We start from the raw sequence: 23,048 nt of genomic DNA, 5'->3' as shown, positions 1-23,048 counted from the left end.
CAAGTCTGGTCCAGACAGGGCAAAAAAAACGACAAAAGGCGTCAACATCGGTCTGTGCTTACTGAGGTATAGCCTACAGCAGGGATGGAGAAACTCCACTCCTTGGTGGGGCCAGAGTGGTGTCACACTTTTTCCCCTTCCCTAATCAACACAGCTGATGAGACTAATTGCATTCTAAACTGAGGATCATTATTAGTTCACTGTTGCTGTCAGATGTGACACCAATCAGGACCCAGAGGACTGGAGTTGTGCATCCCTGGCCTACAGTGGCACCCTGGCCTACAGTAGCACCTGTAAAACACCCCCAAAAAGATGGCCGGACAGGACCAAAAAAGATGGCCGGTCCGGACAGGACCAAATAAGGATTTCCAAAAGACGTGGGACAGTGCTTACTAGGGTGTAGCCTACCATGTCGCACCCCCAATGACATTAATGAATGTCCATCCATGGGGTGGGCCCACAATTTGTAAAACAGACCGTTGCATTGGCTTTATTGCTGCTGATTCCTGTGACTAATCAATTAGTATATTTAAGTGCTACATATCAGCGTCCCAACTTCATCAGGAGTTATCCTGAGCCTATTTGCAATGTGTTTACACAGCGGGAAAGGCAGATGTATTTTCTTTTTTCGCTATGATCAGCTTGTCAAAAAGATACGGATACAAACTTGAAACCACTGATCATGACAATGGGGTGGAACTCCTGGACAACGGTTGTGATTGGTCCATTCCATATGGTCCGTTCCATATTGTCCGTTCCATATACTTCCGTTCCATATTGTCCGTTCCATATTGTCCGTTCCATATTGTCCGTTCCATATTGTCCATTCCATATTGTCCGTTCCATATTGTCCATTCCATATTGTCCATTCCATATTGTCCGTTCCATATTGTCCGTTCCATATTGTCCATTCCATATTGTCCATTCCATATTGTCCATTCCATATGGTCCATTCCATATGGTCCATTCCATATGGTCCATTCCATATTGTCCATTCCATATTGTCCATTCCATATTGTCCATTCCATATTGTCCATTCCATATTGTCCATTCCATATTGTCCGTTCCATATTGTCCGTTCCATATTGTCCGTTCCATATTGTCCATTCCATATTGTCCATTCCATATGGTCCATTCCATATTGTCCATTCCATATTGTCCATTCCATATTGTCCATTCCATATTGTCCATTCCATATGGTCCATTCCATATTGTCCGTTCCATATTGTCCGTTCCATATTGTCCATTCCATATTGTCCATTCCATATTGTCCATTCCATATTGTCCATATTGTCCATTCCATATTGTCCATTCCATATTGTCCGTTCCATATTGTCCGTTCCATATTGTCCGTTCCATATTGTCCATTCCATATTGTCCATTCCATATTGTCCATTCCATATTGTCCATTCCATATTGTCCATTCCATATGGTCCATTCCATATTGTCCTTTCCATATTGTCCTTTCCATATTGTCCTTTCCATATTGTCCATTCCATATTGTCCATTCCATATTGTCCATTCCATATTGTCCATTCCATATTGTCCATTCCATATTGTCCGTTCCATATTGTCCATTCCATATTGTCCATTCCATATTGTCCATTCCATATTGTCCATATTGTCCATTCCATATGGTCCATTCCATATTGTCCATTCCATATTGTCCGTTCCATATTGTCCGTTCCATATTGTCCATTCCATATTGTCCATTCCATATTGTCCATTCCATATTGTCCATTCCATATTGTCCATTCCATATTGTCCATTCCATATTGTCCGTTCCATATTGTCCGTTCCATATTGTCCATTCCATATTGTCCATTCCATATTGTCCATTCCATATTGTCCATTCCATATTGTCCGTTCCATATTGTCCGTTCCATATTGTCCGTTCCATATTGTCCGTTCCATATTGTCCGTTCCATATTGTCCATTCCATATTGTCCATTCCATATTGTCCATTCCATATTGTCCATTCCATATTGTCCGTTCCATATTGTCCGTTCCATATTGTCCGTTCCATATTGTCCGTTCCATATTGTCCATTCCATATTGTCCATTCCATATTGTCCGTTCCATATTGTCCGTTCCATATTGTCCGTTCCATATTGTCCATATTGTCCATTCCATATGGTCCATTCCATATTGTCCATTCCATATGGTCCGTTCCATATTGTCCATTCCATATTGTCCGTTCCATATTGTCCGTTCCATATTGTCCATTCCATATGGTCCATTCCATATTGTCCGTTCCATATTGTCCTTTTACTTTGACCTGTCCTGTTTTTATGTTGTTTTGTTAACATGACAGTTTATTTTTTTTGTTATTGTTGATTGCGCGCCGTTAAGGTAAGTCTATTTGATCAGAGAAACCTGCATGGTATATCCTAAAAAGTTTCTGTCTCATTACATTGTCATACATTTTATCTCCAGCCTGTAGGCTACAGAAAAGGCCTCATCCTCTTTATTTCATATCTGCTACATGATTTATGTTAGATTTTATTTTTTTTTGGTGGTGGGGGTGGAATGTTGGTCGAGTGCAGCAGCCATCCGTCTCTCCAACAGCACCCTGGAGAGGTGCGCTGGGATTGGACAAGATAAATATTTTGAGCCCCTGCCTTTGACAAAGTGGGCACTGCTTATCATAGGGCAGCATCAGCTCTCACCTAAAAAGCCCATATGCCGCTGGTTGAGAGAAGTTGTCATTGTTTTTGGGCAGAAATATGTGAGGTTTGATGTGTTGTTGGCCAGTTAAGCTTAGAAAATGCCGCCCTTGTCAATCTGCTGCCATAGGCGGCCGCCTAATGAGCGGGCCGGCTCTGCCTTAAGTTTTATATCCAGCTTGATTTGTCCTTAAAGACTTTCACTGGATGGAACCAATCTGTTCCTTCATATTGTGTCACATTCAAAGCTAAATGGTGAATAGCTTATGTTCATCAGTTATGGCCATTTTAAGATATACATTTTGAAGGATTTGTGTTTGACACAATTCAATTGTTAAATTATTTAGCTATTAACAGTTTGTCTGAAGGCTATATTAGGAAGGCTGTTGCCCTTAATGTGGAAGGGTTGGCACATGCTTCAGCACAGGGACATGCTTTTGCATGCTGCTCGCGCACACACACACACACACACACACAACCACATGGCTGTTGGCCTACGGACGGTTGACACGTATGTCACAGTACAGAGACATGCTTTGGCATGCTGCTCGCACACACACACACAACCACATGACTGTTGGCCTACGGACGGTTTACACATACGTCACAGTACAGAGACATGCTTTGGCATGCTGCTCGCACACACACACACACACAACCACATGACTGTTGGCCTACGGACGGTTGACACATAAGTCACAGTACAGAGACATGCTTTGGCATGCTGCAAATGGCATGTGTTGTGGTAATAACACATTTGTCAGTCAGTAAATGGGGAAAACCCACGTATACAAAGAAAGCTCATAGTCAAATCACATTTTATTGGTCACATGCAGATGTTATTGCGGGTGTAGCGAAATGCTTGTGTTCCTAGCTCCAGCACTGCAGTAGTATGTAACAACAATACACACACATCTAAAAGTAAAATAATGGAATTAATTAATGTATAAATATTAAGACGGAGTATATACAGTTGAAGTTGGAAGTTAACGTACACTTAGGTTGGAGTCATTCAAACTTGTTTTTCAACCACTCCACAAATGTCTTGTTAACAAACTATAGTTTTGGCAGTCGGTTAGGATATCTACTTTGTGCATGACACAAGTCATTTTTCCAACAATTATTTACAGACAATTTATTTCCCCTATAATTCACTGTATCACAATTCCAGTGGGTCAGAAGTTTACATACACTAAGTTGACTGTGCCTTTCAGCAACTTGGAAATTTCCAGAAAATTATGTCTTGGCTTTAGAAGCTTCTGATAGGCTAATTGACATAATTTGAGTCAATTGGAGGTGTACCTTCAAACTTGGTGCCTCTTTGCTTGACATCATGGGGAAATCAGCCAAGACCTCAAAATTGTAGACCTCCACAAGTCTGGTTCATCATTGGGAGCAATTTCCACACGCCTGAAGGTACCACTTTCATCTGTACAAACAATTGCACGCAAGTATAAACACCATGGGACCTCGCAGCTGTCATAACACTCAGGAAGGAGATGCGTTCTGAATCCTGGAGATGAACATACATTGGTGTGAAAAGTGCAAATTTATCCCAGAACAACAGCAAAAGACCTTGTGAAGATGCTGGAGGAAACAGGTATAAAACTATCTATATCCACAATAAAACGAGTCAACATAACCCGAAAGACAGCTCAGCAAGAAAGAAGCCACTGCTCCAAAACCGCCATAAAAAAGTCAGGTTTGCAACTGCACATGGTGATAAAGGTCGTACTTTTTGGAGAAATGTCCTCTGGTCTGATGAAACAAAAATAGAACTGTTTGGCCATAAAGACCATCGTTATGTTTGGAGGAAAAAGGGGAAGCTTGCAAGCCGAAGAACACCATCCAAGTACGGGGGTGGCAGCATCATGTTGTGGGGGTGGCAGCATCATGTTGTGGGGGTGCTTTGCTCCAGGAGGAACTGGTGCACTTCACAAAATAGATGGCATCATGAGGGAGGAAAATGATGTGGATATATTGAAGCAATGTCTCAAGACATCAGTCAGGAAGTTAAAGCTTGGTCACAAATGGGTCTTCCAAGCATACTTCCAAAGTTGTGGCAAAATGCCTTAAGGACAACAGTCCAGGTATTGGAGTGGCCATCACAAAGCCCTGACCTCAATCCTATAGATACATTGTGGGCAGAACTGAAAAAGCGTGTGCTAGCAAGGAGGCCTACAAACCTTTACACCAGCTCTGTCAGAAGGAATGGGCCAAAATTCACCCAACTTATTGCGGGAAGCTTGTGGAAGGCTACCCAAAATGTTTGACCCAAGTTAAACAATTTAATGGCAATGCTACCAAATACTAATTGAGTGTATGTAAACTTCTGACCCACTGGGAGTGTGATGAAAGAAATAAATGATTCTTAAAATAAAGTGGTGATCCTAACTGACCTAAGACTTGGAATCTTTACTAGGATAAAATGTCAGGAATTGTGAAAAACGGAGTTTAAATGTAGTTGGCTAAGGTGTATGTAAACTTCCGACTTCAACTGTAGACACAGTGACGGTTTTGAATGCAGGAAAACATGTAAACCTGTTCAAAAGAGAAGATGGGGATGTCACTGACTGAGTGTGTTTGTAGGGACTGGGTTCTCTGAGTGCTAACCAAAAGACCGGTGAGGCTTTTCCTCTGGCTGCAGCAGTGGTGCATGGGTAAAATCCCTGGGGAAGTCAACCAGAGTAAAAAAGCCATCTTACAAACCTGTGTGTTGTGATAATTGTTGTTTTCTCTATAACCTGTTAGTTCATATGCCTTGCGACTGTGGTGTATATAGGCCTAAAGCCGAGAAAATAAGAAGACAGTGGCAGAATAAATTCAACCACACCTTTTTGTTTCATCACAAACCGGAGAGCAACATCTGTCTGGTGACACAAAGCATATAGCGTGTAACAAACAGTTAATGTTTCCCACCTTTTCGGACTACTAAACAACTATTGATTCAAAGTCAACATTTCAACATCTAATCACCTATGCTTAGTCTAATACAGTGACAACTAAAAGATGCACTTCAGTAAAATCATGGATAATGCACAGTCTGGGACTTACTTCCATTGTGGTCCTCTTACTTCCATTGTGGTCCTCTTACTTCCATTGTGGTCCTCTTACTTCCATTGGGGTCCTTTTAATTCCATTCAACGTAAGCTAAATATGCTGTCTGTCCATGGTATTGATTTCTGTGTGTGTGCAAGTAGAAAAAACATGGTGACTCACCCTACTTGTAGAGAGTAGCCAATGCCATCCTCTTCTGTCATGTTGTAGAGAGTAGCCAATGCCATCCTCTTCTGTCATGTTGTAGAGAGTAGCCAATGCCGTCCTCTTCTGTCATGTTGTAGAGAGTAGCCAATGCCGTCCTCTTCTGTCATGTTGTAGAGAGTAGCCAATGCCGTCCTCTTCTGTCATGTTGTAGAGAGTAGCCAATGCCGTCCTCCTGTCATGTTGTAGAGAGTAGCCAATGCCGTCCTCCTGTCATGTTGTAGAGAGTAGCCAATGCCGCCCTCCTGTCATGTTGTAGAGAGTAGCCAATGCCGTCCTCCTGTCATGTTGTAGAGAGTAGCCAATGCCGTCCTCCTGTCATGTTGTAGAGAGTAGCCAATGCCGTCCTCCTGTCATGTTGTAGAGAGTAGCCAATGCCGTCCTCCTGTCATGTTGTAGAGAGTAGCCAATGCCGTCCTCCTGTCATGTTGTAGAGAGTAGCCAATGCCGTCCTCCTGTCATGTTGTAGAGAGTAGCCAATGCCGTCCTCCTGTCATGTTGCCTGAACAGTCTGACGCGCTTTAAGTTTTTGCTGTCCTAGGCTACCTGGCTAAAATGCTTGCTCGCTAGCCTAACTTCCTTTCATGGGCAACGCGATGTGCCAGGCCAGCTAGTTAACATTAGCCAGCCAACTACATGTTGAACTTCCATCCTCTCAGGCCAGGGGCACAACGTATGAATTTATGGTTGGTTCAGAATCGCCATTATAATCATTGGCCAGTATGGAGTATTAAGTAAAACCTCAAGTCCAAATCCCTATCTCCATTCATGGCTAATATAGGAAAGGGATGATGTTTTGCTAGCTTGCCACCGGAGGACAATGACACAACAATTTTTTTTTTCTGTCATTGATTATTATTATTTTTGCTGTGATGTGATTGGTGTGAAGCCAAATCCAAACTAGCTTCCCTTGACACTTTTTTTTTTTTTTTTTTGGTGTGCCAGGACCATTCACAGCTGAGCTCACTGTTTCGCTCAACGCTGATTGGCTATTATTTTATACATTTAAAAATATATATATTGTTATCAAGGGAGGCCAACTGCTCACTGGCTTCCCTTGCATTCAATACTATGGGTGGCAACAATGTCATACTCTTTTTGACCAGAAAGCATGTATGGGCTCCACATACAGAGACAGAGGGGTGTTGTTTTCGTTCACTTGGCTGCTTTCTCTGGTGAGATACATTCAGCCTCTTGCGAATTGAAGGACATTTATGAAACACAGAGAGACAGACGTATGATACATTCATTCTTTTGTATATATTTTTGTTTTCTTGGACATTTTTTGGGAGGGGGGAAGCCTGGTTTCTCTTGGCATCTATGAATACTCACCACTGTCTGGCTCCCCTCAGCAGATGGCTGTTGTAGGGCAGGATTCACCACTGTCTGGCTCCCCTCAGCAGATGGCTGTTGTAGGGCAGGATTCACCACTGTCTGGCTCCCCTCAGCAGATGGCTGTTGTAGGGCAGGATACACCACTGTCTGGCTCCCCTCAGCAGATGGCTGTTGTAGGGCAGGATTCACCACTGTCTGGCTCCCCTCAGCAGATGGCTGTTGTAGGGCAGGATACACCACTGTCTGGCTCCCCTCAGCAGATGGCTGTTGTAGGGCAGGATTCACCACTGTCTGGCTCCCCTCAGCAGATGGCTGTTGTAGGGCAGGATTCACCACTGTCTGGCTCCCCTCAGCAGATGGCTGTTGTAGGGCAGGATTCACCACTGTCTGGCTCCCCTCAGCAGATGGCTGTTGTAGGGCAGGATTCACCACTGTAAATTGTTCGAAGTAGTCATTAACATTTTAAATCAATGTTTTTTGTTTGGCTTCCATTTTAAAGTGAACACACACACACACACACACACTGAGAGGGTGTGTTTGTATTTATACTGTGTGTTCCCCTGTCTCCCAGGTCCTGCTATGTTGAGGTGTGTCAGCTATGACTGATGTGGAGGCGACATATGAAGACTTCATCGCTTCGCGGCGGACCGGCCGACGGAACGCCGTACACGATATCCCACAATCCCCTGAGGCACAGGGACCCAGCAACCTATCACAGGACCTGGCACAGCTCAACATCAACAAGTCAGGTCAGAGCATTGGACACACACACACACACACACACACATATTCACACTGGCACACACGTAGACATGCGCACGCACACACACGCACCGACATGCTCACGCACACACACACACAGACTAAACTGCCCTTCTGCTCTCTCCTCTCTCTCTCTCAGGTGAAAGAGAGGATGCTGAAAAGAGCAAGACCCTGTCGGAGTCTTCATCCACACCAGAAGAGGGAGGTAAAGAGTTGGGGAGCTAGCAGACGATGTAGACCTGGACCAAAACCCCTGCTCTTTTTCCAAGCTACTGATCTGTGAACTGTAGACCTTCTACCAGTAGAGCTTCCCAACCTGCTCTCAGAACTCTGCCCTGAGCCAATAACATGAGTTGTTGGCGTTACCGAGGCAGTCACAGCACGCCGAGTCCTCTGTGCTGGTCCTCCTCCCAACAGTCTTAAAAAGCTTCCTTTCCTTGCCTCCTTTCCTTCTAAACAACAGAAGCTGAAATTTAAAACAAGCCCATTCCGATTCTGCTCTTTCTCCCTGAAGTTTGTATAGTGGAAGGAACGAAATTCATGGGAAGCAACAGAGTTGGATTAATATGGTGTGGCCGATGAAGCAATATGGTAGTATCCTACCTAGTCCATTGACCCTTCAGTGGCCCTTCCTAAAGGAAATTTATGAGGAAAGGTTGCCAATTAAGGAGATTTGTACATGGCCGAAGAAGTTTTCAACAGCGGAAGTGGAACATCCCTAACCACCCTTGGGGATTCACTATGGTTACCATCCTTAACACAGGACTGTCGCTCGGAACAATGAACAGTGGTTGGACACGGACTCCTGCTTTTTCTTCTCTGGCCTGATGCCATTGGCCCGGGCCCCCTGTCAATCATGTGGACATCCTTACAGGAACAACAACCCCCTTTTACTCTCTAAATGATTGAACCCTCATTTAACTAGGAGATATCCTGAGATTGAGAATCTATTTTACCAGAGACCTGGCAATTTAGGCTGTTGGAAACTAAAACATCATATAGATATATATATATATATATATATATATATATTGCCATGATATGATAATTGGAGACACTGACGCTGAAACTTGGCCGTTAATTTCACTGCACTGTTTTGCTAGTCTCCAACAGGTTGTTTCTTATGTGGCCTGCTAACTGATGTCCCCTCCACAGTGTGTGGCTGATCAGCATGTGTGTGCTGTCCCATGGTCATGTCCTGATGTCTCACTCACTGCACCAGGTATAATGAGTGATGTCTTTGTGTCTGTGTTCTATCAAATGAGTTCTTCATCCATTTTCAGTAAAGGATGCTTAGAGGGATAGTTCACCCCATAATCAAAGTTGGTCAGATATTCTCGAATAATGAAACAGGGCCTAAATGCTACATGGCACAGTCCACTCCTAGTGGTACAGTCCACTCCTAGTGGTACAGTCCACTCCTAGTGGTACAGTCCACTCCTAGTGGTACAGTCCACTCCTAGTGGTACAGTCCACTCCTAGTGGTACAGTCTAATCCTAGTGGTACAGTCCACTCCTAGTGGTACAGTCCAATCCTAGTGGTACAGTCCAATCCTAGTGGTACAGTCCACTCCTAGTGGTACAGTCCAATCCTAGTGGTACAGTCCAATCCTAGTGGTACAGTCCAATCCTAGTGGTACAGTCCAATCCTAGTGGTACAGTCCACTCCTGTTTATAATGAAAGCCTACTAGCTGTATGAACTCTACATTTAGTGTTTTCCATATGTATTTATTTATTAACTTAACAAGAGCACTAGTTTTGATGGTGAGACTGACATGCTGGCTGCAGGCCATTTGTTGATTTGTTTGTTTTGGATATACAAATAAAGACCATAATTGAGAAGTGACTATGAATCGTTGAGAAGTGACTATGAATCGTTGAGAAGTGACTATGAATCGTTGAGAAGTGACTATGAATCGTTGAGAAGTGACTATGAATCGTTGAGAAGTGACTATGAATCGTTGAGAAGTGACTATGAATTGTTGAGAAGTGACTATGAATCGTTGAGAAGTGACTATGAATTGTTGAGAAGTGACTATGAATCGTTGAGAAGTGACTATGAATCGTTGAGAAGTGACTATGAATCGTTGAGAAGTGATTATGAATCGTTGAGAAGTGATTATGAATCGTTGAGAAGTGACTATGAATCGTTGAGAAGTGACTATGAATCGTTGAGAAGTGACTATGAATTGTTGAGAAGTGACTATGAATCGTTGAGAAGTGACTATGAATTGTTGAGAAGTGACTATGAATCGTTGAGAAGTGACTATGAATCGTTGAGAAGTGATTATGAATCGTTGAGAAGTGACTATGAATCGTTGAGAAGTGACTATGAATCGTTGAGAAGTGACTATGAATTGTTGAGAAGTGACTATGAATCGTTGAGAAGTGACTATGAATCGTTGAGAAGTGACTATGAATCGTTGAGAAGTGACTATGAATCGTTGAGAAGTGATTATGAATCGTTGAGAAGTGACTATGAATCGTTGAGAAGTGACTATGAATCGTTGAGAAGTGACTATGAATTGTTGAGAAGTGACTATGAATCGTTGAGAAGTGACTATGAATTGTTGAGAAGTGACTATGAATCGTTGAGAAGTGACTATGAATCGTTGAGAAGTGACTATGAATCGTTGAGAAGTGATTATGAATCGTTGAGAAGTGATTATGAATCGTTGAGAAGTGACTATGAATCGTTGAGAAGTGATTATGAATCGTTGAGAAGTGATTATGAATCGTTGAGAAGTGACTATGAATCGTTGAGAAGTGACTATGAATCGTTGAGAAGTGACTATGAATTGTTGAGAAGTGATTATGAATCGTTGAAGTGACTCGTTGAGAAGTGAATTTGACTCGTTGAGAAGCGACTATGAATTGTTGAGAAGTGACTATGAATTAGAGGCCGACCGATTATGATTTTTCAACGCCGATACCGATTATTGGAGGACAAAAAAAACCCCGATACCGATTAATTGGACGATTAAAAAAATAATAATGTATGTATGTATGTATGTATGTGTATATATGTGCGAACTAACTTGCCAGAATTTTACGTAATTATGACATAACATTGAAGGTTATATCATGTTGAAGTCATGTTTAGTTGACAACTCAATCAAATGTCAATTAAAACTAGACGTTGAACTGACGTCTGTGCCCAGTTGATCATGTCTGTGTTACCTGCAGTTTCTCTCTTCAGAACCTCCACCTCCTCACTGGCACTCAATCTGGCCCCCAACATAGTAGTTACAGAAAGCTAGAGATTAAACTGAACCTTAACCTTGAGATAATGTTTCTTGGAGACATTACCTGTTTCCCCCGTCTCACCAGCTGTCACTCTACCATCCAGGGCTGAGATCACAGGAAGAGACTCACAGCCTTAACAACTCCAAACACAACTCAAATATGGGTTCCAACAGGATGAAAACATTATCTATCTGATTGGTTTATTACCTGTGTTACCTCTCTCCAGGTCCTCCACCTTGTTTCTATGGAGCTGCAGCAACCTTCATTGTGAAATGAAACTCTTCAGAAAGGATGTAATTTTTATGAGGCTGAGTCCCAGTGAAAGTTCTGGAATAATGCCAATGACATTATTTTGCACCATGCCTCTCCAGCTAGCAGACGGTGCAGGAGTTACCCCTGGTTACAACTGATTGGATAAGACCTAGCAGTGTGATATCCGCTCAACCTTTATCAGGATGCAGCTGTTATAGTTACTGTTGTTTAATGCTAGCATCTGCATGTAAAAAGGGAGTCAATGACCGACAGACATTAAGCCTTTGTAATGCCTTACTTAATAATATCCTCTTGAAGCTAGGGGGCACTATTTTTATGTTTGGAAAAATAACGTTCCCAAAGTAAACGGCCCTATTTCTCAGGACCAGATGCTAGAATATGCATATAATTGACAGCTTTGGATAGAAAACACTCTAAAGTTTCAAAAACTGTAAAAATATTGTCTCTGAGTATAACAGAACTGATATTGCAGGTGAAAGCCTGAAAAAAATCCAAACGGGAAGTGACTCTTATTTTGAAACTCCTGTGTTTCTATGCATCCCTATTGCCCATTGAAAGGGATATCAACCAGATTCCCTTTTCTATGACTTCCCTAAGGTGTCAACAGCCTTTAGACATAGTTTCAGGCTTTTATTTTGAAGAATGAGTGTGAACGACCACATTGCGTAAGTGGACAGGTGGGGGCTCTCAGAGTGATTTTGTGCGCAAAAGAGAGAGGCGGCCATTGTTACTCCCAGTCCTAGTGGAAAGCCAACTGTCCCGGTTGATATATTATTGAATAGATATTTGAAAAACACCTTTAGGATTGATTATAAAAAAACGTTTGACATGTTTCTGTGTACATTACGGATATAATTTGAATTTGTCTGTTGTCGTGACCGCTCTTTCCGGTGGATTCCTGGGCATAACGCACCAAACTAACGGAGGTATTTGGATATAAAAAATATCTTTATGGAACAAAAGGAACATTTGTTGTCTAACTGGGAGTCTCGATAGTGAAAACATCCGAAGATCATCAAAGGTAAACGATTAATTTGATTGCTTTTCTGATTTTCGTGACCAAGTTACCTGATGGTAGGTGTACTTATTGTTTTGCTGTGTTATCGATAAACTTACACAAACGCTTGTATTGTTTTCACTGTAAAGCATAATTTCAAAATCTGAGACGACAGGGTGATTAACAAAAGGCTAAGCTGTGTTTAGCTATATTTCACTTGTGATTTCATGACTATGAATATTTTCTAGCACTATTATTTGACTGTTGTGCTATGCTATTAAGCGTTGCTGACTACAAATATACCGGATCCGGGATTTTTGGTTCTAAGCGGTTGTGAGAAGTAGATTTGCACATCGAGGAAGCCCTAACTTCCGGACTCTTCATTTTAGCTCAACACAGAACAACTAGAGGTTGATCACACAGTAAATACTGTTCTCTCTTTCCAGCTCCTTCACCTCACTCTCACTGGTAGTGTTTTAAAATATAGAATATAGCTAAGAATAAATTGTTCTGATGTTAACATAACATGCGTTCTGTCTCCACCTTGTTCTTCTGGAGCTGCAGTTCAGTGACAGCCAGCTCCACTCACTGTTCCACCACCAGGTCTCTCAGCTTCTTCAGCTCTGTCCAGATGTCAGGGGTGGTGGTGGTCTCTTCCACTGTGACCCTATTGAGTGATGTCATTTTCTCTGACCCCTCCACTCTCTCCCTGAGCCCATGTCCCAGAAAGACAGAACAGCAACACCAGCACAGTTTCACAACCCCTCATTCTGAAATGGAACATTTTCAGAAATTATGAGGCTCAGTTCCTTCTCTACAGTATATACTGTACACTCAGAACGTAGTGAGCTTGAAGTCTTGGTGACCAAGAGTCTTCTGTTCTTTCGACCAATCGACTGATAGAAATTTTAAAACGTGTTTTTTGTATTTTTATAAAACAATTATATGTTGGCTACTGAGCTTGTCTGATGCTTTAAGAACACTGTGATTTTAAATAATTAAAACACAAATGACTCGAGGGAGGCAGAGATCAACACAGCCTAACCAGAAGAAAATAAATTATTCCCGAACCACCACCTTCTGATGGCCTTTGGAGATTGTGCCATTAAGCTCCCGAAGTTCCCAGTAATAGGCTCCGCCAGGAGTCAGCAACCTTTTCCATTTGGAGTGCCAATTTCAATGACCAGTTCTATCGATCTGCATGCCAGTTATGATTTTTATATGCACATTTTCATGGAACAGTTTCATGTATTTTATAATAAAATCTACTCATCTCAAAATGATGTCTAAACCAAAAGGAAAATTGTGCAAAATCTAAAAGTAACTTCCATTGGCAATTTTTTTTACATACAGTAGTTGGCAAACAGAAAACCAACAAATAAAAACATTGCAGGTAGAAAATATCTTGATTTTAAAAATAAATCATGTTGTCTATGCATGGCTTGTCTGCAAGGAACTTAAAAACATTGTATCAACTTAGTGCAACCTTCAGGCTGAACAATCAAACATGCATGTTTCCTGCACCTGTGAGCTCCGGACAGACTCAGCTGTAGGCTATTTGTGCAAGGGATGAGAAGTAATCAGGTGGGCCTATTTTATGACCTACAGTTGAAGTCGGAAGTTTACATACAGCTTAGCCAAATATATTTCAATTAAGTTTTTCACAATTCCTGATATTTAATCCTAGTAAAAAATTCCCTGTCTTAGGTCAGTTAGGATCACCACTTTATTTTAAGAATGTGAAATGTCAGAATAATAGTAGAGAGAATGATTTATTTATTTCAGCTTTTATTTCTTTCATCACATTCCCAGTGGGTCAGAAAAATGCATGCACTCAATTAGTATTTGGTAGCATTGCCTCTAAATTGTTTAACTTGGGTCAAATGTTTCGGGTAGCCTTCCACAAGCTTCCCACAATAAGTTGGGTGAATTTTGGCCCATTCCTCCTGACAGCTGGTGTAACTGAGTCAGGTTTGTAGGCCTTGCTCACACACGCTTTTTCAGTTCTGCCCACAACTTTTCTATAGGATTGAGGGCAGGGCTTTGTGATGGCCTCTCCAGTACCTTGACTTTGTTGTCCTTAAGGCATTTTGCCACAACTTTGGAAGTATGCTTGAGGCCATTGTCCATTTGGAAGACCCATTTGCGACCAAGCTTTAACTTCCTGACTGATGTCTTGTGATGTTGCTTCAATATATCCACATGATTTTCCTCCCTCATGATCCCATTTATTTTGTGAACCAGTCCCTCCTGCAGCAAAGCACCCTCACAACATGATGCTGCCACCCCTGTGATTCATGGTTGGGACGGTGTTCTTCGGCTTGCAAGCCTCCCCCTTTTCCCTCCAAACATAACGATGGTCATTATGGCCAAACAGTTCTATTTTTGTTTCATCAGACCAGAGGACATTTCTCCAAAAAGTACGATCTTTCTCCCCATGTCCAGTTGCAATCCGTAGTCTGGCTTTTTTTATGGCGGTTTTGGAGCAGTCGCTTCTTCATTGCTGAGCAGCCTTTCAGGTTATGTCGATATAGGACTCATTTTACTGTGGATAAAAATACTTTTGTACCTGTTTCCTCCATCATCTTCACAAGGTCCTTTGCTGCTGTTCTGGGATTGATTTGCACTTTTCGTACCAAAGTACGTTCATCTCAAGGAGACAGAACGCGTCTTCTTCCTGAGCGGTATGACGGCTGCGTGATCCCATGGTGTTTATACTTGTGTACAGATGAACGTGCTTCTTTCAGGCGTTTGGAAATTGCTCCCAAGGATGAACCAGACTTGTGGAGGTTTACAATTTTTTTTGGCTGATTTCTTTTGATATTCCCATGATGTCAAGCAAAGAGGCACAGAGTTTGAAGGTAGACCTTGAAGTACATCAACAGGTACTCCTCCAATTGACGTCATTTAGCCTATCAGAAGCTTCTAAAGCCATGACATCATTTTCTGGAATTTTCCAAGCTGTTTAAAGGCACAGTCAACTTAGTGTATGTAAACTTCTGACCCACTGGAATTGTGATACAGTGAATTATAAGTGAAATAATCTGTATAAACAATTTTTTTTTAAATGACTTGTGTCATGCACAAAGTATATGTCCTAAACGACTTGCCATAACTACAGTTTTTTAACAAGAAATTTGTGGAATGGTTGAAAAACGAGTTTTAATGACTCCAACCTAAGTGTAAACCTCTGACTTCAACTGTAGGTCAGAGCATGACATTTTTTTTCCCCTTTCATGCTAAGTGGTTATCAAAAGGGAGAGAGCTGGAAATAATTTTCAAATAGGCTACATTGAGGAACTATATTAATTCTCAATAGATGTAAAAATAGACTTAATTTACTTGCTGTTTTGAGGTGAAGAAAAAATGACTTTGAGAAGCTCCACAGCTCATTAGTGGCGAGTTAAGACAATCAGAAATACTATCAGACCCCCAAATGGGCACATTTATAAGCCTACATTTGCACACAGGCCAGGTAGCCTATAGGCTTCTACTTCTATGCATAATCAGGTGCGTGTCCTTACTCAACATTGACAGGAGCGCTCCAAACATAACACAATATAATATTGACAAATCGTACATGGAATGAAAAAACTAAAACTTGTTTCTCACAAGTATAGACTAGGTTGTGTGCTCTGAAAACGTGTCCACTCTGACAACGAGAACTGTAAAATACTAATAATAATAATAATGTATTGAATGCATTAACAGAAATTACGTCAACCAAACAAACATTGTAGATTACAGAGGTGGTCAGTGCCGTTTAAGATGAAGACACATTGAACTAGATGAATGGCATATGAATGAGTCATCCAATATGCTGTAATAGAAATAAGGCCATGCTCATGAAAAAAAGAATGAACATCAATAGGTTTAGGCTACTACATGATACTCTAATTTTCCCTTTACCCATCATGATGTTGCTACAACCTAGCCTACGAATTAAAGTTTACAACGTAGGTGCACACAGGTCGAGAGACCAATTTGAGGCGGCAGACAGTGACACATGGACAGTGACATTCAATACCGCCTTGCACACTATTGACTGCATCTAGCTGATATAGGGTGTAATCATTAGTACAACATTTGCAAACTAGAGTTTCCATTGGACAAATTCAGGTATATTTATCCCCGTTTTTGTTCCGTTTGCTTCCGTTTAAAAAAAATGTTTTTCAACAGAATGGGTGGAAGGAATACACCCCTGATCACGTGGAAACACAGTTCACTTTCATATCATCCACGTTGTATTCCTTCTATGCGCTCTCCTATGCTCACCTTGTCCCTTCTCTTGTGGACTTCAATGCACAACACATCAGCTGTATGTGACCAGGTGAAGTTGTGGAGAAGTACAGACCAGGGTTGGGTTATAAAAAAATATCTGAAACTTTGAACATCCCACAGAGCACCATTTAAATCCATTATTTAAAAAAATTAAGAATATGGCACCACAACAAACCTGCCAAGAGAGGGCTGCCCACCAAAACTCATGGACCACTCAAGGGGGGCATGAATCAAAAAGGCAACAAAGAGACCAAAGATAACCCTGAAGGAGCTGCAAAGCTCCACAGTGGAGATTGGAGTGTATGTCCATAGGACCACTTTAAGCCGCACACTCCACAGAACTGGGCTTTACGGTAGAGTGGCCAGAAAAAATCCATTGCTTAAAGAAAAAAATAAGAATTTGTGTATGGCGTTTGCTAAAAGGCATGTGGGAGATTCCACAAACATATTGAAGAAGGTACTCTGGTCAGATGAGGCTAAAATTGAGCTTTTTGGCCATCAAGGAAAATGCTATGTCTGGCGCAAACCCAACACCTCCCATCACCCAGAGAACATCATCCCCACAGTGAAGCATGGTGGTGGCAGCATCAAGCTGTGGCGATGTTTTTCGTCGGCAGGGACTGGGAAACTGGTCAGAATTGAAGGAATGAATGATGGTGCTAAATACAGGGAACTTCTTGAGGGAAACCTGTTTCAGTCTTCCAGAGATTTGAGACTGGGACAGAGGTTTACCTTCCAGCAGGACAATGACCCTAAGCATACTGCTAAAGCAACACTTGAGTGGTTTAAGGGGAAACATTTAAATGTCTTGGAATGGCCTAGTCAAAGCCCAGAACTCAATCCAATTGAGAATCTGTGGTATGACTTAAATATTGCTGTACACCGGCAGAACCCATCCAACTTGAACGAGCTGGATCAGTTTTGCCTTGAAGAATGGGCAAAAATCCCAGTGGCTAGATGTGCCAAGCTTATAGAAACATTCCCCAAGAGACTTGCAGCTGCAAAAGGTGGCTCTACAGACTATTGACTTTGGGGGGGGGTGAATAGTTACGCACGCTCAAGTTGAATGTTTTTTGTTCTTGTTTGTTTCTCAATAAAATATATTTAGCATCTTCAAAGTTGAAGGCATGTTGTGTAAATCAAATTATATAACCCCCCCCCCCCCCCCCCCCCCACACACACTATTTCTCTCTTGCTTCGCCTTCATTTTGGAAGAAATGTATTTGGTTAACTGTTAAACTATTTTCTCTCTTCCAACTACTCATCACATTTTATACACTGCAGTGCTAGCTAGCTGTATCTTATGCATGTCAGTTCATGCTGCAAGAGCTCTGATAGATGGGAGGATGTCCTCCGGATGTTGTGATAATGACTGTGTAAGTCTATGGAAGGGGGTGAGAACCATGAACCTCCTAGGTTTTGTATTGAAGTCAAAGTACCCAGAGGAGGTCGGAAGCTAGCTGTCCTATGGCTACACCATGGTGCTATCCTACAGAGTGCTATTGAGGCTACTGTAGACCTTTGCAAAATAGTGTGTTATCAATTGTTTGGTGATATGATTATATTTAGTATAGTTTTATCTAAAAATAACTTTAATGTTTTACAATTTTTATTTTTATTACATTCACTGAGCAGGATGGTCCTCCCCTTCCTCCTCTGAGGAGCCTCCACTGGTAGATTAGAAATTATGGGAAGTAATGGTAAATGTACTACTGGTGTGCTGTCAATCAAGACGTGCAATCATTATTTTTTATTTTTTTTGCAACTGCCCTACTAAAAAATGATCGGTCAACCAACAGCCTACCTACCAAACAATTGTCCAGTCGACTAAATGGGGTCAGCCCTAATTAGATGGACATTTAACATATGTTTCTGATAGAAAAAAACATCAAGTGCCAAAGATAGTAACCTGCTATGACAATCTGATATTCTCTCAGACCATGGGAGAAGTGAACTTGTGCATTAGTTGAAGGTCACTCCCTTCCTGCTCAGCCTGTGTTGTCGTTTGTGGTCAGCCAAAGTAAACACCTCAACAACAGCTGTGGCTGGAGAGCAGACTGAGCCAGTCTGAATCCAGGATAAGATGTGCACATGAGATTACAATGATACATTAACATGAAGCATAATATCTTTATTGATTTCATTGGGTATTACATGATATTATTCACAAACATCAAATCAGATATAAAATATACTTGCATTTATATGACATTTACACTTTGCAGTTAAAAGTAATTCCTTGTTTTTATAATGTATACAATGAAGAGGTAATGTATACAATGAAGAGGTAATGTGTACAATGCATACAAAATGAACAGATAACGTATGCAAAAATACAGAATGTATACAAGGAAGAGATCATGTATTCAAGGAAGAGATCATGTGTACAAGGAAGAGATCATGTGTACAAGGAAGAGATCATGTGTACAAGGAAGAGATCATGTGTACAAGGAAGAGATCATGTGTACAAGGAAGAGATAATGTATTCAAGGAAGAGATCATGTATTCAAGGAAGAGATCATGTGTACAAGGAAGAGATCATGTGTACAAGGAAGAGATCATGTGTACAAGGAAGAGATCATGTATTCAAGGAAGAGATCATGTGTACAAGGAAGAGATCATGTGTACAAGGAAGAGATCATGTGTACAAGGAAGAGATCATGTATTCAAGGAAGAGATCATGTGTACAAGGAAGAGATCATGTGTACAAGGAAGAGATCATGTGTACAAGGAAGAGATCATGTGTACAAGGAAGAGATCATGTGTACAATGAAGAGATCATGTGTACAAGGAAGAGATCATGTGTACAATGTACTGCAAGAAAAAAGGGACAAAACTAAAGTCTACTACAAATATGGCAACTACAGATTCCACATTAAAACACCCCGTCAGCTTGAATTTGATCATGATAAATCAAGGACATGATAATCACCAGATAGGCTGCTATTCAGAAAGGACATATGTGGAAATGACCTCAGAACTGATGATCAATTACATTAGCTATTTCTGTTTAATAAGGTTAGTGGTGTAGTGAAATTGGATTTGTGTTTTTATCCTTTCCGTTCACTCCACCATGGACGGCAGATGATTGACAACTGCACTGTAGATATTCTACATGTATTTCTGCAACCAGTTGAGTATGTCTGTCCTGGCCTCCTGGATGCAGGGCTGGTCTGTGGTGTTGATGTCCTCTCTCTTCCGGTGAACAAAGCCATGAGTCTGACCTGGGAAGACCTTCACATGGTAGTCTACACCTGTACACTTCTCCTGCAGGTTCTTCTCCAGGACACTCACCTGGAAGGAAACAACAAGGAATGAATTAAATGGTCATAGGATGGTTGAAACACAACTCAAATCATTTGATTGGATGATACTAAATTGTGGTATAAGGCCAGTAACCGAATGAGATGCTGATGATGACGGTTAATTTCACTCAAGAGATGACTCTGGCTTGCAATAAATGGTGCTCAATATAGTTTTCAATATATGAATGATCTACATGGACTTTTTTCTTTAAAAAAATGTAGTACTGTGTAGTATTTAATAATACCACACCTGGTCCAGTGGGATGACGTCATCCTTCTCTCCGAAGATAAACAGCGTCGGGCTCTTCAGTTCATACCTGTCCTCCCTCTCTCTGATGATTCCTGCAGACACGCAGTCACATCCAAACAGCATAGCATTAGCATTACTAGCCTACTAGGCAAGCACAATGGTTGCGTTCCAGACCGACTACATTGCAGCTGTTGCACTGCATCAACCAATGGTTGTCTTTCATATTATCGAATGTGCAGTCGGGAATCAGGCTGCTAAATCATATATTTAAAAAAAAAATATAATAAATAAATAATAATAATTGTCCTTTAGCAGAGGCTCTTATCCAGAGTGACTTACAGTAGTGAGCGCAAACATTTTCATACCTTTTTCGTACTGCGGTACAATCGCCATGCTCTGCCAACTGAGCAACACGCGACCACATCATATGATGTGGTTAGCTACACCTCACGAGATCTGGCAGGCGTCTGCAATGTAATCAGCCTAGATTGCGACCGTTGGTAGACTACCTCATGGTTATTACTGTTTTCTGATTGGACAGGCCTCTGACCCCTACCCTTACCATAGACAGATACCCCTGCCCTGACCTCAGGGTACTGCAGAGCCAGGTAGTGGGTGGCCACTCCCCCCCAGCAGAAGCCCACTGCCCCAATACGCAGGGCTCCACACTGGCTCTTCAGAAACCTCAGGACTGCGTCCACCTCCCTGGACGGACAGACAGACAGCAGGGAGAGAGGGGAGGAAGGGGTTGGGTTACTAGGGGAGCACAGGGCACACACATTTCAGTTGTAAGTTAAGAGGGATAAAGTTATTTTCTAATAAAGTTATATTCTATTGACAGAATATAAGACTAACGAGTCTGGCTTCGTGATGGTACCCTCTGCTGGCCAACAGTGGATGTGTGCTGATAGAGATTAATACTGTATACAGATGTGAGATTATGGAGTGAAGACTGGCTCTCTGAGACTACTTTCTGGCCAATGGAATGGCGTCTGGCTTTCTGCGACAACTCTCTGGCATAAGGGAGTGGAGTCTGCTTTCTGAGACTACTCTCTGGCATAAGGGAGTGGAGTCTGCTTTCTGAGACTACTCTCTGGCATAATGGAGTGGAGTCTGCTTTCTGAGACTACTCTCTGGCATAATGGAGTGGAGTCTGCTTTCTGAGACTACTCTCTGGCCAATGGGAATGTTTGCATTACTTGTTGATATTGGTGGGCTTCTTGTCCTCCAGCCACTGCTGAAAGGTAGACCAATCTTGTGATGGACTCCATGGCTCCTTTCCAACGTAGAAGTCAGGACACACTGCACTGAGGGGAGATAGACAGCCAGCATGACAATACTGGTAATACTTGTACTGTAATTCGCCAGTAAATGCCAGGTATACAGTAAGTAGCAACATTGTTAAGTATGCATTGTTACGTACGTGTATCCATTGGAGGCCAGCATGTCAGCCATGTATCTGGTGTTGGGTAGCTGCCAGCCATAGATGTCCTGGATGATGATGACGGCCTTGTCTGAATCAGAGGGAGGCTTCACCAGGTAGGCCTTGATGTGTTCTATCTGGACCTCCTGGCCAACACCTCCATACTCCATCATGTATCCCATGTCACATGGACACGGCTTCGCCTCATTGGCCATCTGGAAAGAGATAACATCGAGAATCACCCACATAGCCATACAAACACATACTGGTACACTGAAACACATGGGTTGTATTCATCGATACAGGGATACGGAATCCTTTGACATAAGTAGGTAATTATTATAAAAATGTTCCCACTCATTGCGGAGTGCGTCACGCTGACTCTGCTCTAGAGGGCAACATAGCCTACAAGCCTCAGTTATTTCCACATACAATGGAAAGGCCATAAAATCGTCAAGACTCCAGGCACCCAAGTCATAGACTGTTCTCTCTGCTACCGCACGGCAAGCGGTACCGGAGCACCAAGTCTAGGACCAAAAGGCTCCTTAACAGCTTCTACCCCCCCAAGACATAAGACTGCTGAACAACTAATCAAATGGCCACCGGACTATTTACATTGACCCCCCCTCTCTCCATTTGTTTTGTACACTGCTGCTACTCGCTGTTTATTATATATGCATAGTCACTTCACCCCTACCTACATGTACAAATTACCTCAACTAACCGGTACCCCCGCGCACTGACTCTAAAAAATAGTATATTTCTCCCCTTCCCGTTAGAGTTTAGTTTTCTTCCGCGGTGGAAAAGTGAAAAATATGTGAATGGCTGACTAGAAGGAACGCCCTCTTCGACGGCGTGAGCGTCGTTCCCAGTCCGAAGTTCAAACCCACCAAAATGGATCATTTTATAATCTGCATTTTGAGTGTAGAAAATGTAAACGTGTAATAATCATTCAATTCGCCTTAGCCGAGTTGTAACTGGGACAATTTCGAACTGTACAAACCTACCGTCTCAAAAAGGCACTGCTGAGATTCGAACTCAGGATCTCCTGTTTACTAGACAGGCGCTTTAACCAACTAAGCCACAGCGCCACTGATGCCATGTGCGTTAGAGATATTAACAATTCTTGACCTGGCTTTGGTAATGTGAGAATTTGTTGTAAAGTCAGCTGTGTGCAGTTTGCAATTACATTCCGAGATGAACAGTAAATACCATAACGGGTTAACGCGGTGGTGCAGGCATCAATTT

The 23,048-nt window shown here is 42.0% G+C and overlaps 1 protein-coding gene and 1 non-coding gene across 3 annotated transcripts; both read right to left on the bottom strand.

Moving 5' to 3' along the window:
- Positions 1-18,936: 18,936 nt before the first annotated feature.
- On the bottom strand, positions 18,937-22,929 carry cmbl (carboxymethylenebutenolidase homolog (Pseudomonas)). Of its 2 annotated transcripts, none has more exons than XM_021562310.2 (6): positions 22,808-22,929; positions 21,801-22,015; positions 21,577-21,684; positions 20,940-21,082; positions 20,378-20,469; positions 18,937-20,116 (listed from the first exon to the last, which is right to left on the bottom strand). In XM_021562310.2, exons 2-6 carry the CDS (start codon positions 22,013-22,015, stop codon positions 19,934-19,936), a joined length of 741 nt encoding a protein of 246 aa, XP_021417985.1. In that variant the 5' UTR covers positions 22,808-22,929; the 3' UTR covers positions 18,937-19,933. The 2 variants fall into 2 exon arrangements, with proteins under 2 accessions (XP_021417985.1, XP_021417984.1); XM_021562309.2 differs by lacking the exon at positions 22,808-22,929 and adding an exon at positions 22,515-22,672.
- trnat-agu lies at positions 22,818-22,891 on the bottom strand. Its single transcript has one exon. It is a non-coding gene; the product is annotated as a tRNA-Thr (tRNA).
- Positions 22,930-23,048: the final 119 nt, after the last annotated feature.

The sequence above is a fragment of the Oncorhynchus mykiss genome, chromosome 15 (genome assembly GCF_013265735.2).
Source record: "Oncorhynchus mykiss isolate Arlee chromosome 15, USDA_OmykA_1.1, whole genome shotgun sequence".
NCBI lineage: Eukaryota > Metazoa > Chordata > Actinopteri > Salmoniformes > Salmonidae > Oncorhynchus > Oncorhynchus mykiss.
This window is presented reverse-complemented; position numbering and strand designations above follow the sequence as displayed.

Bases quoted from the DNA above. Each gene is read 5' to 3' on its own strand.
- cmbl (XM_021562310.2), bottom strand. From the start codon at position 22,015: ATGGCCAATGAGGCGAAGCCGTGTCCATGTGACATGGGATACATGATG. The intron at 21,685-21,800 runs GTACGTAACAAT...ATCTCCCCTCAG, and splicing joins CTGGCCTCCAATGGATACAC to TGCAGTGTGTCCTGACTTCT. The intron at 20,117-20,377 runs GTGTGGTATTAT...GTTTCCTTCCAG, and splicing joins ACGTCATCCCACTGGACCAG to GTGAGTGTCCTGGAGAAGAA.